Source organism: Homalodisca vitripennis, chromosome 2, assembly GCF_021130785.1.
Source record: "Homalodisca vitripennis isolate AUS2020 chromosome 2, UT_GWSS_2.1, whole genome shotgun sequence".
In the NCBI taxonomy this organism is placed as follows: domain Eukaryota; kingdom Metazoa; phylum Arthropoda; class Insecta; order Hemiptera; family Cicadellidae; genus Homalodisca; species Homalodisca vitripennis.
The window spans coordinates 117,522,417-117,542,340 of NC_060208.1; the positions used below are offsets into that span (position 1 = coordinate 117,522,417).

Below are 19,924 nucleotides of genomic sequence, written 5' to 3' on the forward strand. Positions count from 1 at the left end.
CCATTCACCTCGGATTACCGGGACTCTACTGTAATACTTCAAGACACCTTTAGTAGGGTAGACCTCCTTATTACTCCATTTATCTCTATCTTCAATAGAGACGAGATATGGTTTTTCAAAGGTGTGAAGGAGCCATTAATAACCCTGATCTAGATGGTCTTAATGTAGAAATACCATTACAAAGAATACATTTATAACAAACACTAAACAGTACTATTATACATTTAAAGTATTAAAAAATTAAAGTGGTACAATTGATTTTGGGTTGAGTAAATAAAAAAAAATGTTATTGTCATAATCTTTCAAGGTATCCTTCTTGAATGCAGAGAAAGAACAATAAGTTTTTTTGGACCACTTCATGAGGAATTATAGACATCTGAAGTAGTCATTTTGGACTATATTATAAACAGGCACAATTGAGAATTGCTGATGATAAATACTTCACACAATCATTGATGGAAGTGAAGGAAAGGTGTAAAATAAATACCGGTCCCTTCAACCACAATCATATTGAGCAAATATCTGCACATTAGTCTACAGATATTGCTTCATTACTTATTTATTTACACAATTTCTAGCCGTTTACATGGTCAGTGTGTAACAAATTGAACATTATAAATACTATATTAGACAAAACATACAACGTGTCAAGAAGGTAACATTTATAAACTCAGTACCTGCCATGGCAGTTCAGTGGTTCTCCGACGGCAACATGACAACACTGTATACATTTATCCATACTTAACTCAACATTGGTTATAGGAAAGAACCATACATTATAAAAAGAGTATTAAAGCTTATCAATGTTGAACATAAGTAATTAACAGTAATTGTTAAAGCACAATGTTACATGATTCAGACTTTAATAAAGAAAAAATGTCTAAATTTCAAAGCAAATTTTTAGGATAAAAGAATACTGTCCATCGTAACTTATAAAGATTCAAACAAACCAAAAGAAAAATCTTTAAATTGTACCAATTAGTTTTTTCAAACCTTTTAAGTAAATGCAAATCACAGAAAGATTGTAACCTCACAATATTTGTTTCAATCATGTAAAACAACCGATCATTATTATTAAGAATAGGTACAATTACAAAAATTATGTTTGATAAAGATCATTGACTAAATATTATTATACTAACACTATTAAAAAAATATAACTTTGAAGAAACACAAAAATGTTTTACGAAATAGTTTCATGTAGTTTTCTTTAAGACATATTTATTTTAAAATCACTTACAAAATAAGTGCTAGAGCAAAAAATAAAACATAGTAAGTGAAAGTAAAATAATATGCATAACATTATTTTAACATGACTTCAAGTTAGAGCTATAACCAATTCATTGAAACACATACATTATTTCAATACATAATGTTGTTTTTAGTTATTTATCTCATTGTTCATTAGTTCATATGGGAACAAAATTAAAAATTACAATTTGAGATATATTCCAAATTTCCATTTTTATTTGTGGAACGTATTGCTTTTATTTGTGCTTCTAAATTATTTGCTAAACCTATGCAACACGTTCAAGTTATTACATAGCAAATAATATTGTATTGAACACCTATACAAAAAATAAATAAACATATGTAAATTAGAAAATAAAATCAATACATCTAGAAATGTTGGTGTCACCTCTGCTGCTGACACAAGTATACTATGGTATCTTCTTAAAAGCCCTACGCCTAGTTTTACAATAAATAACACATTTGTTACACTTAAACTGGAATGTAATATCAGAATATATTTTTATTTTTGGAAACAAAATACACAAATAAAAAAGCAAACTTATCTCTAGTAATAATATATATTTCCATAATTTACAATTATGCACAATATAACTATTTGCATTATATATAATGTACTGTATTATGTACAAGAGTCGAGTACAGTATTGCACTACAAACATTGTGCTGCGATCCCAGGCGCCAAACTCAGTGAAGCAGATTCTCTTAACTTTCACTACTCCTTCACACTATTAAATATCTTGTCAAAAGCTTTTATTTAAGAATAAGAAAACTCTGACAAAAATGTTTCCTAGTGTAATACTGGCTTAAGGTGCTCATAATGTTGTAATAATATAACTTATTAAAATACTGTTCGTTTTTACAATTTTCAAGGTAGTCATCAAACTGTTTAAAGCCCAAAAAACATTAAATTTCAATTATCCTTATGTTCATATTTGAATAAAACCTCATTTTATTTTTAAATAAATAAAAAATTATAGATTTCCCAAAATGACAGTCTCTACTAAAGCATAATTATCTGAAGCAGCTTCGTAAGAAATAAATACAAAGATTTTTTTAAATAAAAAAATATATCTTGATATTCATATAAACAAATTTCTAATTCTACATTGAGCTAGTTATGGAACTGTATAATCATAATTTCAGAATATACAAACAATTAGTTTAAACTAACCGCATTAACAGCATAACGATGTCGTTTAATATACAACATTGTACAAAACAAATATATACAAACATATTTTGTACACTAACAAAGATCTTTGGATTACAAAACGCTTCAGAGGTATGGAAAATTTAAATAAACACCTAGTGTTGTGATATTTTATCATAACAACTGGCAATGCCGACAACTTCTACATAAAAACACAAGCAGAATATAACATAGGATCAAGCTACTGTTTATTACTCTTCCTCTCTGATATATTGGTAACACTAGTTAGTACCATAATTTTTTAAACACATTAACTGATAGCCTCATTTACCGAACAAAAATTATACTGTTAAGATTATTCATCATTCAGTCAACAAATTCACTGCTAATTAAGACATATTTGCACTGGTACTGTACGATTCTACTGTAAAAATCTTTGTTAGAAAATGTAGTCATTATGTAGTTTTCAGCATATATAAGAGAGTTTTGACATAGCTACATATGACAATTTTTTAGTCATAAAGAAATTCGATATTCCAAAACAACTAAAAAGTTCATTCTGAAAAAAAAATAACACAACTCTTTACAGTATAGGGGTGTGCTTGGGCCTAAAAATTGTAATTACTCAAAGCCCTGCAAACTTGGACTTTGCAATTGCTAAGTGCTGTTGCTTCACACTTCACAATAAGTAAGTCAGCCTGTGTCTATCGTTTCATATAGCATTTCTTAAATTTGTTGTTTAGTGGTCTTTGGAACCTCTGCTTTCATGCTAAACGTCTATGAGTTACTAAATCTACTTTCACATTTGTGTTTTTGTGGTTCATTGGTATTATTCAGTGGCCACTATTTTTTGAAGAGCTTTTCATACCTAGGAACTAAAAGCACTGTATTATTAGAAAGAACAGACTTTATTTGACTTACTTTGAAAATTACACGACTACCAGTTCTTGCTTTCTGCCTCCCGAATGGAAGCAATATAAGCTAGAAGGAGGCCACTATGTCCCTATCTACTACTTGTTACGTCCAAACGAAATGCGTATGCCTATAGATGTTACCATCACAACAAAAACATAATAATGAGAACACGCAAAACTTTGTAATCCCCAATTATATGAACTATGAAAGTAATTACCTTACTGCAACCTAATATAATCCAAATCAAGAAACAATACGCTAAATCTCTTGCCAAACTTCAGTTGTGACTATCTGCAAATTAGTTTTTTCTATGTGTTTAGACACATAACTGGATATCCTAGGAAAACTGTAAGAGCTAAGATGATGAAACCTTTTGAGGATTATCATATATATAATTTGGTTCATTAGATTTGTTTATATAAATTATTATATAAATAGAAGTTGAGGATTTTCAACTATTTTGTAAGCAATTTTTTTTCGCTATACATCTAATATATATAAAAATATACTATTTTTTAAAGGATTTCAGTATCTTCATTTGAGACATAGAACAAAAGAATTGGCCGAGTAGATTAAAAAAAAAATCAATTTAAAAAAATACATAATTAATAAAAAAAACATTTATATAATAAAACAATTTTGAAAAATTTAAAATCATCTTTTCTGTTTGGTTAAGTACCTAGAGTCAGTAAAAAAATATTTAAAACGTTTTAATGTTATAAACAAAAAGCTTTTTTTCTTGGAGTATCGAATTCCCTTAAAATTAATTTTAAATCGTGTGATTTTTGTTTTTATAAAAATCAATGGCTAGAAAACCCAGGGTTCTATCATAAATACATTTATTTTTGTTCCATGTACAATTTACAAAAGTAGGCTTTAATATTTTTAATTTCGCATAATTTCTTTGACCATTATAGCATTTCAGTTGAATTTCTCTCAGTATTTATATATCACAAGATAGTATATACATGTATATTGCCACAAAATATTAATCTATTAATTTTCTGTAACAACAAAATAATTTTTAAAAGTAGTATATTTACTTGTCAATTACCAAAAACCATAGCACCTTGATTTAACAATGACCAAGCTGCTCGTCAGTGAATGAGTTTTATGAATAATTTATTGATTGTAGTTTAATAAATTTGTATACAACTTTAACCATCAAGTAAAACACATTACACCCAATAATAATGAATTGAGGATGGGGATCTGGTTTTGAATTATACACTCCAGTGTGGATTAGTCAAAATTCATGTTCAAAATTGCTTAATTAGAACACTTTCACATTAAAATAGTTATCAAAACCTAACCTTTAAAAAATATTTTACATTTCAAGTAACTATTCAGAAATATTTAATTTATAGTAAAACAAATATATTCAGTTCCACAAACAAAATTGAGAAATGTTACTAAAAGCTACGAGTAAGAAATGTCATGAACTACTTTATGACAAATGGAACTTCAAGAGCAAATCTAGGAAGTCAAAACGTCCCAAAAAACTCTTCATATTGACTACATAGTATAAGTAACTGTGGTAGGCCTTTATTATAAGGACTATGTAAACAACTGTCAGCCAGGAAATGAAAATATATAAATAATATATAATGTGTATGATAATTCAAATATAAAGAGAATATTTGTTTCTGTAACTGAGTGAAACACGCCATGAAAATGGAGAAGGAGGGTGGAATTTTTTGTTCTCTCCCACCAAACTGTTAGTTCTAAACAGTTCCCTTCTACACTAAGTAAATTGGATAGGAAAACAAAAACGGGATTAGGTTTTAGTACCGTTATAAATGTGCTTCATGTGCTTCGTTAATTCATTTAAAACTTATTTATTTTCTTTCTTTAAAATATGGCAATTACAAATATTATACAGATACTATAATTTTATGATTTAATTTTTACATGACAAAATAAAGTTGAATGTCTATCACAAATGATAAAATGGTTATTTTTGTACAAACTTGTATGGTCAAATTGTATTATTAGCCCACAAATCTGTAAGTTGTTTCTTATAATAAAACAGTTGTTTTAACATACATTTCAAACCATAAGCTTTATTGTTTAGTGTATTGCTTTGCTGATTTTAGTGGAATACAAGTTTCATGACAGGGAAATGACATATACCCTCAACCTTAGCTCCAAACCACAGGCTAACAAACAAAATGGTGCTAGACCTCTCTACAATGCGAGCTGTATTGCTCCTGATGGCTTAAAATATCCCTCTACATTTTACCAATCATAAATTTATATATTAAAACATGTTTGTTTATTCTTTATTGGTAATATTTAAAAGGATTTTCTTATTCATTGACAGTGGAAGGGTGGCCCAGCACCACTGATAATTGTTTTAAAAGTAGCGTAAGACATAGAAACTAATATTTGTAGTCACTTATGTAGCTTTGTAAAATATAATTCATTTCAGGTATAAAATACACCATACAACATTGTTTATGACATGTGGGTACATAAAATTTGACCATAATTTTAATCAAATGCAGGTAGTAAATCTCAACTATCTTCAACCTTGTGATATTAATGTTTTGGTTGAAAATATATGTTTATCTCGTAAACAAATCTATGTTAATTACTTAAAACACTGTTTAAAAATTCAACTGGAAACTGTCTACTGACTGGGATAAAGAATAAAGTAACTTATATACAACTTCAACCTTTTTTTCTTGAAGAATATTCTAGATATAATGGGAAATTTATAAAAAAAGAAAACAAATTTATCGTTGTAAGTCTTAAGTGAAATCTGCCTTATCGTTCCCTCAAGAAACAACACAAAACTGTAACACTGTCCAAGCGACCCGGGTTCTCACCGAAACATCTGTTCCACACTTCAACACTGCAAGTCTATTATATCGTGGCTAGGGCAAAGTGTCAAAAAAACTTCAAACTACAAACATCACATCGCAAGCAAACGAGGCAAACATAGAAAAACATCTGAAACATTATTTTTATATACATGTCTAACTAACGTTCCTAGTAACAATATTTACATAACATGATATGAACATTAGAGAAGAGGAAAGCAGTATTGTCGTGAAGGCAGACGTGAATGTGCAAACAAATAAATATTCACTTGTCAAGCCTAACGGTTACAAAACTCATTGTCGTAATGAACACAAGGAGAATAATATTATTTGACTCTCAATATAAGCAGTGACACACAAGCGAAGAAAGAAATATTACACTCAAAATTGGCATGACTGTATTTCAGCCTCCAAATGCTAAGATGGACTTTAATAACTTTCACAATTAAATTTAGGTTTTCTATAAAAAATTCTTCCATTTATAAGTTTGTTGATGTAAGTCAATTCTATTTGAGCCACACATCTCAGATAATCTTCACGGATTGGCTAAAGTACAAATTTGTCATTAGTCTTTTGTTTAGTGGTAACAAAACCTTTGTTCAAGCACATAAAATGTACAAACTAGTAAGTCAAGCAGATTTGCTAGCCACTTACTTGGCATATTTTCAAAAGAGTTGGACTTTTGTCAACATTAAGACATTCAAGACTGATCATAGATACTGCGTCTGACTTGAAGCAATGATCAAATCATGAGATCAAATTTGAAATTCTATAAATGCAAAAAACATAACTGTTAAAATTCTAGTTAAGGGAGTAATCAACTCTGATTTGTTCAGAAATTCCGATTCCAAATCCACAGAAAATCAGAAAAATGTGGTGGGCCAGATAATGAAGCAGCTTTGTTTGGAAATTATGTGAAAATAGTTCATTTCCAACGTAAGTTTCTAGAAATTATTTTAGTTACCATTTCGAAAGAAAACCCCTTAGCTCATTACGGTCAAGCTTCGTTTATATCTTAGCAGTTACTTAATTGTAAAAAGGAAAAAAATATTTGTGTGCCAACTACACTAAGAGAGCCAATTATTTAATAGTTTCTTTAAAATATCTTATACTCTCAATGATCTATTTTATTATTATCTTACTTCCATAACTTACTTCATTCGTAAGTGCATTTTCCAAAGTTTAAAAAATTGGATTTTCTTATAAAAAACCACTTGTAGCTACTTGAAACATTTTCGTAACAATTGAAAAGTTGCATTCTTTAAAAGTTTAACACTGATACTCCATCTACTTGGCCTAAATTCAAAAAAAAAAAAAAAAAATTTAAATAAGAATTAATCTAAATTATTCATTGCATACACAGTAGATTACTACTGATCTCCATTTACTAGAGGAAGACTAAAAGAGTATGTAAAGCTAAACAAGACAACGAGCCAAATGAACAAGCTAAACAGGTCACCAAGGGATATATAATAGCAATAAATAACGTTTGATTACACCTGTCAATACTAAACACAGCTAGGACTTGGAGAGGATCTTTGAGAATGGCTTACTGCGCTTCTTCTCTTTTTTGCTAAGAGCCAGGGCTAGTTCCAGGTCAGCCTTCTCTCTCTCCGCTTGCCTGCGCCTTTCTTCCTCGAGCCTCAGACTTTCCGCGGCAGCCCATGCCAATTGTTGGTCCTCAGAGGGGAGTGGTGAGGGGGTGTTTTTTACCATTTATTGCACCCTTACCGACAATCGGAGTTATCTTTCCATTTACAGGTACCTTGTCACCTCCGGGCGAGGGCACCTCCATGCCGAAGGGGTCCAGTTGAGTAGGACGGACAGGAGTCTTGTTCCCGCTGACCGGAGGTATCTCCATACCAAATGGGTCCAACTGGGTGGAAGAATGAGTAGGGACAGGAGAACTGTTGTCTACATCATCAAACGGATCCACGATGTTGAATGGGTCCTCGTAACGATAGTCTCGAAATGGATCCTCTGTGAAGTCCAGCCGGGGCACAGGCGGGGGCACTGCAGCGCTTCCTGTAGTGTCAGAAAACTAAACCGGGAAGGGAAGAACAGGGTTAGGAAGAGAGGAGGGGTTAAAATGTTAGAAAATAACTTTTAAAAAATTAAGGCTAAATTATATGAAACATAATGTACATAAATTAAGCATGTAAACAATGAAACAACAAAAATGAATGAGGAGGGTACAAGGGAGAGAGCAGAACACTTTGATTAGTGTTTATTGTAACCAAGCAAGATGAACACAGCTAAAGCATCATGAATTGGTTAGTGAAAGCAATTTTCAAATGGTTCATAGATATATTCATTAGGAAATAAAGAGTTCATGAAACTAATTGTGACATCCCATTTCACACTTCTCATCTCCCATTAAAATTCATTTAGACATGGTATTATTTTATTAGACATGCTATTATATGTTATAATAAACAAACACATTTACTTAATGTATATGAGAGGATAAATGATGATTTATCAGTATTTAAAACTGATTAACACATTAACTGAGGCAGATACCTTACAGGGTAAAGGTTGAGTGTGTGTTTAGTCTCACTAAGTATTGAAGAGCAGTCAAGGTGTTGAATGTATATGTACTGGTGTTTTATTTTATCTAATTAAATCAAACTTATTACCTAAAAAATGAAAATGGGTGCATCATTAAGTAAAAAAGTTTTATTAAATACACAAACATTATTTTATTAGGACATCAATCATAAAGTTTAAATATTAGTAACAAATTGAAACTTGTATGTTAAGCATGAGTTAAATTAAAAAGTGAAATCAAGGAAAAACTGGTACTAATCTTATTGTTGAATACAATATTAATTGTTACAAGACATGAATTCAGTAATTGCCTTTTGTAGGCTGTTTGTTTTGCCCATGAAGAGGGTCTAGTGGATGACGCATAGTTTTGCCATCGTGTTATAAAAACTGTCTAGGTATCCTAGTGCAAGGTTTAGTGCTGCTGTACCGCTTCGTGTGGCATCAACTCTCCTTTATCACTCAGCTTCTCGTCGTTACTTCCTTTCTCCTCACACTCCATTGATTCTTGAGTGACTACGCGAAGAATATCTAGCTTGTCTTTAAATGTAACGGTGGTATGCTTTTGCTTAATTGTGATAACAATTAGCTCTCACACGTTTATTAAGCAAGCAAATAATCACAACAGTGGAATCAGTGTTTGCACTGAGACAACAGATGATATACTGCCGACTAGAGATGGGCGTTATATAACGTATTAGTGTCGGTAACATTGTTATTCAGTGGTAATCTATTATCAGGATAACGTGTTACCAGTAACACCCTGTTAATTCAGTAACAGGTGGACTGAATGATTTGACGTTCTCATAACGTCTTTCTGGTATTAGATTACGCCGTAGCCTGGTTACTGAGTAACAGCCGAGGCTATTATCGTGCAAGCAATGAGGCTAGGAACGGACCTGTTCTGGTAACGCTTTTCTGGTATTATGTTACTAAGAAACCAATAACGAACTGGAGTGAGCTGGATGGTGCGGGAGGGACAGGGAATAAAATATCAGATTAAAATCAATAGTAATTGATAAATAAAATATATTTATCAAAATAGAAACAGACTTCTTTCTGTAAACATGTAAACAAACTCAAGTTATTCATTATTCAATTGTTCGTTCTCAGTTATCATTAATTATAAGTTGTCTACTCAAAAGACGACTGCAAAAAACGCTAGTGAATAGTCATTTCACATTACATAAACATTTTTAAGCGAATAGTCACTATTCATTTGGCAGATTCCAGTTTAAAAAATTGAACTTTTTTTATATATTATGATATTTGCTGGAACTTGGTTTATTCTTCAACTAATAGAACTTCCTTTTTCAAAGAAAATAATGCTCAAGTGTATCAAAAGGTATAATATTTTAAATGAGTTTATATTTATTTATAATATTGTTTTAGTTTGTGCTAACAAAATATATTATTTGATATATTTATTCATTATATTGCTACTTAAATATCTACAAAGTAAATAATTTTGAAAAATATTGAAAATTTCAAGTAATTTGGAGTCACTCCACTGCCTGACAGTGTGCCACATCCATCCAAATCATAAATATTTTTTATATCTTATATATATAAAAAATCTTGAGTCACGATGTATGTTGCCAATAAACTCCAAAACGACTGAACCAATTTCAATCAAATTTCACATGTATCCGTAATTTAGTCTAACTTAGAAGATAGGATAGTTATTATCTGAATTATTCGCTTATGTCGTGAATATAAACGAATAAAATGAAGAAAAGTTTTCAAAGCGCCTGCACATTATAACCTGCAATTACGAGATAGATACGTATATTAAACAGTGAAACACTATTTGAAGGCGCTAAGTTATGATGTATAATTGTCTAAACTAAATTTTTGGTTGAACTTAAAGGTTGAGTGGTAGACCACTTTGTAATAAAATACATTATGCATGTACAATACATTTTTGACATATTTTCTTGATCGTGACATCAAGGTAAAATCTACATCGGGGTTGGAAATATAATTTACTTCAACCAGAAATGCTCATACGCGGGCAAAACTTACGAAAAGCGTGCGAAGCCGCGGGAAACAGCTAGTTACTATATAAAAACGTAAAGGATAGTACAAAAATGTTTTTTATTGTGAAGGGAATGTAACTTTTTTAACCATAGGTATTTAGGTACACTAGTTTAATATAAAACAACTTTACAGAAAAATAATTAAGCGAGAATGAAATATTGTTGAAAAGGACCATTTCATATCAACTCTACTCACTCAATTTACATAAAGATTTTATATTTTAGTACAATTTGGTATAATCGTAGCAAAAAATTACCCTTATCATCCCTTACTTGTATTAGTCTGTAAATTTACAAGAGTAATTACGATTTATTTACATATTTTTAATAGCCTACTTATGTACTTTTTGGAAAACCTTCAAATTAAAAATATCAATATTTTAAAGATAAGAATTATTATTAAATCAAAATAGGCTACTTGTGAAAAACAAGTGTTAGAAATTATAATTTTAAAAAATCATAAACCCACCCTCATCCTATAATTATGTATATTTTAATGTGTTATTTACAACAGTATTAAGTACTCATGGAAAAATAATTGGAAATTTTAATTTATATATATTTGTTGTTAATTTAATCAAATGGCTCATATGTATTTTGACCAAATCTCTTTTATTATATGCTACCTGGACTGCGGAAAGATCATATATATTTTGCTGTAAAATGTAACCTCTCTCAGCTCTCTAGGTCAATTAGGGGAAAGCCCAAAAAAAGGGAATATCAAAACTACATGTTTCATGTTATTTTTTGGTTAAATTTTGTTGAAACTTTACATAACCGTTTTTCGGGAAACAGTTTTTGTAAATACAAATTTAATACATTTTGGTATTTTTTATAGTCTCAGCCACTCACCTATGAGCATAGCAATATTTTAACAAAATTGTAGCTGGCAAAAATAAGCTGGTGATTCTCAATGGTGGGGTGAAATGTTAATCTTAAACTGATGTGATTTAATATGGAATGACTCCCTGCAAAGCAATAGTATCTCACGGATTGGTTCTAGACCTGTGTTCCACTTGTTTTATTGAGTAATGTTCAGGTCCACATCATATTTGACACAAAATTTGGTGTACTTATTGCTAATTTATGCCAATAACATAAATTTTTAGAGTGCTGTCGATTTGAAAATAGAAACATGCTAAGACTTATATATAAAGCACCAAAGTATAGCATACAACGCGGGTAATTCCAACTTGAATTAATGCTGTTGGTCAATACATGCCAAAATCATGTGCCCCAGGAAACGTTGAGTTTACATCAAGATATAAAAACTCTTGAAATAGATAATTGATAAGTTTCCTCTCAAACTTACAACAAACATTGAGAAACCTATATAAAAAAGTTCTCCCACAACACCAGCATCATTTCATGCTCAACAAACGAAAAAATTTACTAAAGTTATATTTGAATTTCCATTCATGAAACATTGGTTATTTCTGTATAATGAAGGCACTTCAGTACAAAACTCTTAATTTCTGAAGAATTATCAATAACAACACTCCAAATCTCCAATGTATTATGACTCATGCCATGGAGTATTGAAGAGGCTACTTTAGTCCATCTAATTAAAACAGGGTAATGGAATCGCTTGAGTACAGAGTAAGCATATAATTACAAAAATTGACATGCTGAATACTTTACACACTGCTAACACATTTTCTCTCACTGTATGAAAGGAAATAGCGGGCCATTAATGGAAACAAAAGTTTTTATAACATTTACTGAAGTCAAGAATCAAAGTGGAAGAAAAACTTCAAGATAGCCTCTCAAAACACCATAGCCGGTGATCAAACCATTCTATATGTGCTGAAAATAATTTCTGCAACAGGAACGATATTGCAATAAAACTAAGGACATGTTTAAAAACTGCCATACCATCACTTTATAGGTTTTTCTTTTGAGATTGTAAAATCCTGAAGCCAAACTTATTTTCTTCATAAAAAATATAGGGTTAATAATGAGTATTTTTTACTTTAACATGACTTTTAGAGTCCTTTTATGTCCTTTAAGTCCTTTAATAGTCTATGCAAAAGGGCACAAAAAAGGTACTAAAATCAGAGGCCCCAAAACTATTAGGCCAATCTCACTGATATCGACTTTCTCAAAAGTTATCAGAGAAAACTTGCGTGTGCTGAAACAGGACTGATGGTCTACCTTTGAAATCACCATAATTTACTAGCAGATAAACCCAGCCATGGATTTCAAGAATGGGCCCTAATCTACATTTCTGCACATCATAAGCTGGTTGAATCAATTATTGTCTGTATTGATGAAGGAAAAAGTAAGTAAACAGCTCTTTTCATTGACTACAGCAAGGCCTTCGAGCTGCCTGGGACACGATCTTATTTCCGAAAAGCTCAAAACTTCTTGGTATAAGAAGTTAAAGAGAACATGTGGTTCATAAGCCTACTTACAAGGAAATGATCTTCAAGTTGTGGAGGTTCCCAGGATACCAAAATTCTGGACCATACTAGCTTCATATATCATTCAATCTCAAAAACCACTAACAAGAGGAAGTTCCCTCAAGGATCCGTGGCTCGGCCCCCTTACTTTTTATACTATTCACCAATTGACTTCCCAGCTTTTTATTGAAAACTATACTGTAATGACTGTCTAATGTATGCAGATGACACTACACTCCTTGTTATAAAATGACTCTTTACGGAAGAACTATCTACTAAACTCACTAACAAGCTTTACAAGGAGGCTGTTAAGTATAGTGTATCAAATGACCTGGCATTAAATACTGAAAAGACAACACAAGTGCACTTTAGCATGAAAAAAGGTAATTACCTGCAGATGTCCCAGCTTATAACTGTTCCTCAACCAAGTCAAAAATTTCCTGGTGCTAACACTTGACAAGTGGATCTTTCGTGGAGGACTGAACATGTAAACCAATATCTCAAACAAGATATGCCACTGGAATTTGATCGTTATGAAAACGGTAATAAAACAGTTTGTTACTCAAGCAGCAGCTTAAGGCTGGCTTACTATGCGCTTTGTTGGATGTCTTCATATAAGATATGGCTTAATCATCTGGGTGGTCGGGGGGGGGCGAGGTGGGGGTACTTCTAATGGAAATCTGTATAAGATTATGATACTGCAAAAAAGGAGCAATTAGATCCCTTGCCAATCTTGTGCCTCAAAAAAGCTGCAGGAGAAGCATTCCAAACTCTGCGAGGATACTCACTGTTCCAGCTCTCTTTATATTTATGGAATTATCTACATGTTTCCCTGACTCCAATCTGCTATAACCCTTGCAGATGGTTCACAAATTACCCTACCCGCCACGCCTTAGATATATTCTGCCTCAGCATTGAACAGCACTTTTTGAGAAAAAACACCATCCTATGCAGAAAGAAAATTTAGAAATCATACTTACCGGAGTAACTTTTACAAAAGTCTAACTGGAAAATGGCACTAAAGGAACCACTTAAAAATTTCCCTTCTTAAGAAGACAATCTACAAACATAGAAGAGTTCAAAAGACAGCGTGTATAAACTCTCTCTCTATATGTAAATATGTATATTTAATTATATTTCTATTGTAAACTATAGACATAAATTACTGTACTTAATGTTTCATGTAATAAAGAATATTATGAATTTGGAAATTTGAAACACAGTTGTCAACAATAATCAAAATAATTCATTATGTACCATTCCACTTGATATTTGCTTTAAAATATATCTGAAAAACTTAAAAACTGTAATGCTGTAAAAGCCAAGGGAGGTCAATATAAAACTGTCGGTTATAAAGTTGGGTTAGTTATACAAAGAGGAGAAGCCTTTCAAATTATTCAATTTTGTAATAGTTATTATGAGTGAAATTATCTTAAGATTTTAATGCCAGTAATAACTACAAAATTAAATTTCCATTATTCCATAAAAAAGGTAAGGTTTCCATCACCAATCCTTTTAGGGACTTGTGTAAAATATGTATATTAATTCGAACAATATAATACGAATAGTTAAATATGACTTAAAAGAATTATTTAATATGACAGCTTTAAATGTGATTTAAAGCTTTATTATTTCCTTAAATTTATAAGGCTTACACAGCTGGTATGTAAGAAGATGTTTGTCTGTTGGTAAAACTATACATGGAAACAGATAGGCTCTGTTCGATATTGTAGTGTATCTGGTTGTAACATGAAAAAAAAAATCATTATGACAGCTAAATTTAAACTTTATATTATGACTTAAGAAATAACTATTATATAACCTAAAGAACTAGTGAAAAAAAAAAAAAACCAAAATAAAAAAAAACCCCATTCTGTGATTTTAACACTAGATCTGGCAATTTACACAACACTATAGTTGTTAAACGAAATGTATGTCGAATCCTTCCAGATATATTAATTAAATTCGACTTAATGCTGGGGAAGTTCTCATTTTTTTTAACATTAAAAGAAAAAAACTTGACATTCAACAATTCCTTTAATAAAAAAATGGTGAGGGACTCGCAAATGTAACAGAAAGTCTCTTTCATTAAAAATATGATACATCGTTTATTTATTTATAAATATTATACGAAGGTGTGTTCAAGAAGTATCGCGAATTTTGAAATTTTCGCAGGTTACGTACATTTGAATTTCGATTTTTTTTTTATGGCGTTTATGTTTAGGTACATAGGTCTCTCACTTATGGTTGGGACCAATTTCGGCATATTTTGAATGATTCAGTTAAATTATTGACAACTGCTTTGCTTGCACGTGGTTTTGGTTTGTCTTCGATTTTTACCTATTCGAAAAAATGGAACAAAGAACCTGTATCAAATTTTGTGTGAAAAACGAAATTAAGTGCGCGGATGCATTCCGAATGTTGAGTGTGGCATACGGAGAAGCTACTTTGGACAAAAGCAACGTTTATCGATGGTACAAAATGTTTTCAGAAGGCCGAGAAGATGTGAACGATGAAGAGCGTGCCGGACGCCTGAGCACTTCAACAACAGACGAAAAAATTTATGAAGTGAAGAAAATGGTATTGGCCAATCGTCGAATCACCGTTAGAGAAATTTCCAAGGACCTAGGCATATCGATTGGCTCGTGCCATTCGATTTTAATCGATAATTTGGGCATTCGCCGCAAAATTCGTACCAAAATTGCTCAATTTTGATCAAAAACAGCATCGCATGAACATTGCTAATGAGATGTTGGAATCTGTTCGCGACGACCCGAATTTGCTCCAGAGGGTCATAACTGGTGACGAATCGTGGGTTTATGGTTATGACGTGGAAACCAAAGCTCAATCATCTCAATGGAAGCTGCCGCACGAACCAAGACCGAGAAAAGCACGCCAAGTTCGGTCGAACGTGAAAGTTTCGCTTACAGTTTTCTTCGATTGCAGGGGAGTGGTGCATCATGAGTTCTTGCCATAAGGTAGAACGGTGAATAAGGAATATTCCCTGCAAGTTATGCGCAATTTGCGCGAAGCAATCCGCCAGAAACGCCCGAATTTGTGGAAAAACAAAAATTGTGGAAAAACCAAAGATAGAAGCTCTGGAGGAAAATGAACAAAAGCATTTAACCAAGATAGAAGCCCTCAGTGTGGAACTAACACATTCACTGTCCCAATTGTGCAAAGAAAAACAGTTTCATAAAGAAATGCAAAAAATGTTTGAGGAGCAAGACATAAAATCACAACAAACTATAGAATCATACTATACTAAGATAAAAAAATCTGGAGAAATCTCTTTTGACCCTGCAGAGGAGTAAATCAGATGACAAGAATGACCAAGAACCAAAGATAGACACCTCCACCCAAACCTCCATAGAAGTCACCCCTCCACCTGCACCACAATCATTGTCAGTGAACTCAGAGATGCTAATCCTTAAGAGGAGGCAAGACCAACTGGAGCAACAAATGTCAGCACTTCTAGACAACACTCACCTTCATCTAAATGAGTCTGGAAGAATCCTACCTACTAACTTTATAGCATCTAAATCTACTCAACAATGCAAACATAAAGATGATCCTCTAGATTCTACCCTGAATAAGTCTACCTCAGGGACCAAAAGGAAATCAGGAGTTAGACGGGTCGCAAATGGAAAGAACCTCTTTAGTGTGTCTCTCCAAGCTCAAAAATATAAAAACCACAACATGTGTAATTTAGAAGGATTTGAGATGTGTAACAATAATGCTAAAGCATCCACGGGACTGAACCGCAATATTCCAAACATTGGTAACACCTTACAGATGACATCCGTTTTAGACACACACGGAGTCGCTAAAGCTTCAGTAATAAAGCCTCCGATGAATGCAAGATCACGAACTAAAGATGAGAGTATAGAAGAGTTCTACATCACAAACATTGATTACTACATTTCGATCATGACAAACAATCAATTGCCGAATGCTGATTGCATTGAGTCTAATTCATTCACGCTCAATTCCCGGCCTCCTATAAGCCAACAATCTCCATCTGAATCAGGCCAGCGGAGCCCACCACGAGCAGAAGATGAACAGGACAAATATTTTTTAGACAAGACCGGCCTCAGCAATTTCAAAATGAAAACAGCTTTACCATACCCCAATTGAACAAGGAACACTTCAAAATTCTACACCAAAACGTTGACAGGCTCAGCAACAAAATTGATATAATAACTCATCTTCTTCAACGACTTGAGCCTGATATTCTAATCCTCACTGAGCATGGTCTGAGCAATGACCAGCTGCACAATACTAACCTGACTGATTATACTTTGATTGCTGATTTCTGTCGGCAGTTTCATAAAAAAGGAGGTGTGGGTATTTTCTGCAAAAACTCACTAATAACTCTAATTGATCCAATCTCTATTGAAGTGAAGAGTGTAGAGATGGTTTGTGAAATGGCCCTTATAAGGATAAAACTTCAGGATCGGTGTCTGTACATTGCAGGTATTTATAGAAACCAAGGCAACCTAGAGGAATCCCTTGAGATTATATCCCAATGCATACAAGTGGTACCGATATGGAGGTGTCCGATAATTGTTATGGGGGACATCAACATAGACTGCCTAAACGTTAACAGAGACAACATGCTGTTGGACGATATATTGAGAAGCTGTGGTATGTTCAGAATTTCTCTTCCATCCACTCGCATAACACCTTTTTCACAATCATCAATAGATTGTGTGTGTACTAATGTAGAAGATGAAACAATAACAGTGGAAGTTTTGGATGAGGGGATCTCTGACCATACGGCACAGCTCTGTACGCTACACCACCAGCAGGTAAAACCAACAGCCCAGATGACTGAAAAACGACAATTTTCTGAAAGGAACATGAGGGACATTAAAATAAAACTACAACAAGAATCATGGGAAGATCTGATTACTGCTATAGATGCAGACACAGCCTACAATTTGTTTAGTAACACCTTGGGAATGATAATAAATTCTGCTTGCCCACTAAAAAAAAATCTAGAGTAAAAGGAAAAAGGAGAAATAAAATAACAGATGCTGAGGCTGAAAGACTACGTAAAGTTTTTTTACAAGCACAGCTTGTATACAACACTACTGGTCAATTGATTCATAAGCAAGACACTGCCTCTAAAAAGAAAGCCTATGATTTAAGACTTAAAGAGTTAAGGCGTAAAGAAGTAACAGACAAAATTAAAATTCTTCATGCAGAAAATAAGTCAAAGGTCTTATGGGCAGTAGTAAATAATGAAAGGAAAACAAAAATATCACATAGTCCGAAGGAATTAATGGATCCGGTATTGGGGAAAATTACTGACTCTACCCAGATCGCTGATTACCTAAATTCTAGGTTTGTTACAGCGGCAGACAAGGCTCTAGAGGCTAATCCAAAACCACCCCTACTTGTACCTGCTCAGAATAATGTTCCACCCTTAACACTCTTTCCTACCACTTCAGACGAAGTAATAAAGATCATATCTTCTTTAAAAACAAAATGTTCTTATGGAATTGACTTGGTATCTTCGAAGCTGCTGAAATTTTGTGTAATGGAACTGACGGACCCAATAACTCTACTGATAAACCGATCATTCGCAGAAGGGAGGTTTCCAACAAGGCTTAAATTGGCGAAGGTTATTCCCCTTTTCAAGCAGGGTAGCACCTCTGATGCTAGTAATTATCGACCAATATCGCTGATATCAACAATATCTAAAGTTTTTGAAAAGGTGGCCCTGACTCGTCTTGTTACTCACCTCCTGGAAAATAATTTACTAACTAGTCAGCAACATGGTTTTATCAAAGGACGTTCTGCGTCAACCGCTATAGTTAGTCTAATAGAACACATTATTGATCAACTTGAAAATGGCAATACCTGTGCATCTGTTTTATTAGACTTTAGTAAAGCATTTGATAGCCTTGATCATAAACAACTCTTAACAAAACTGAAAGCTCTTGGAATTTCTGGAATTTCAGCGAGTTGGTTTGACAGCTATTTGACTGATAGACAACAACTGGTTCAGCTGGTTCATTCGGACAATGGTATGACTCGTTCGGTGAGATCTAGCCTGCTAACAAACTCGAGAGGCGTACCTCAAGGCTCTGTACTGGGGCCTGTTTTATTTTGTACTTTTTACAAATGACCTGCCTAAGTATCTGCAAGAATTTGCTACCACTATTATGTATGCGGATGATACTGTGCTTTTATTAAGTAACAAGGAAACAGAGCCACTTGAAGTGTCAACTTACATAGTACTGAATGTAGCCACTCAGTACTGCCATCAGAACAGCCTGGTACTAAATGAAACAAAATCGCAACATTTAATAATGGGAAGACGAAAGCTTGAAGCGGGAACTCTACCTAACGTAGATAGAGTAGAAGCTGCCAAGTATCTAGGTGTTATAATTGACACAAGTCTTAATTGGACCTCTCATGTTGACAGTCTCTGCAGGAAGCTAAGTTCTGGACTTTATGTAATCCGAAGAATAAAGACAATTAGTGATGTGCAGACGGCAAAAACTGCTTATTATGCACTTTTTGAAACACATCTTCGGTATGGTATTTTAGTTTGGGGTATATCTAGTTCATTAAATAAACAAAGAACCCTAATCTTACAAAAGAAGTGCATATGAACACTAGCTGGGTTGCAGTCTAGAGTTGTTGTTGTAGAGCGGCTTTTGTTGATCACTCAATTCTAACTGTAGTATCACTCTATATACTCAGTGTAATAACTTATGCCCATGAGAATAACTTCACCCGTGGCCGTGACGTACACCAACACAACACTCGCTATGCTGC

General features: G+C 32.9%; 1 protein-coding gene across 6 annotated transcripts in view; it reads right to left on the reverse strand.

Annotated features, from left to right (window-relative positions):
* Positions 1-494: 494 nt before the first annotated feature.
* LOC124354628 (epidermal growth factor receptor substrate 15-like 1) overlaps positions 495-19,924 on the reverse strand; it is a 78,854-nt gene continuing 59,424 nt past the window's right edge. For 5 of the 6 annotated variants that reach the window (XM_046805241.1, XM_046805239.1, XM_046805238.1 and 2 more), the window contains one exon: positions 495-8,185. In XM_046805241.1, coding sequence (XP_046661197.1) covers positions 7,826-8,185 — 360 coding nt within the window. In that variant the 3' untranslated portion in view covers positions 495-7,825. Of the gene's footprint in view, positions 8,265-19,924 lie in introns of all 6 variants that reach the window. The other variant, XM_046805243.1, reaches the window with a different exon arrangement.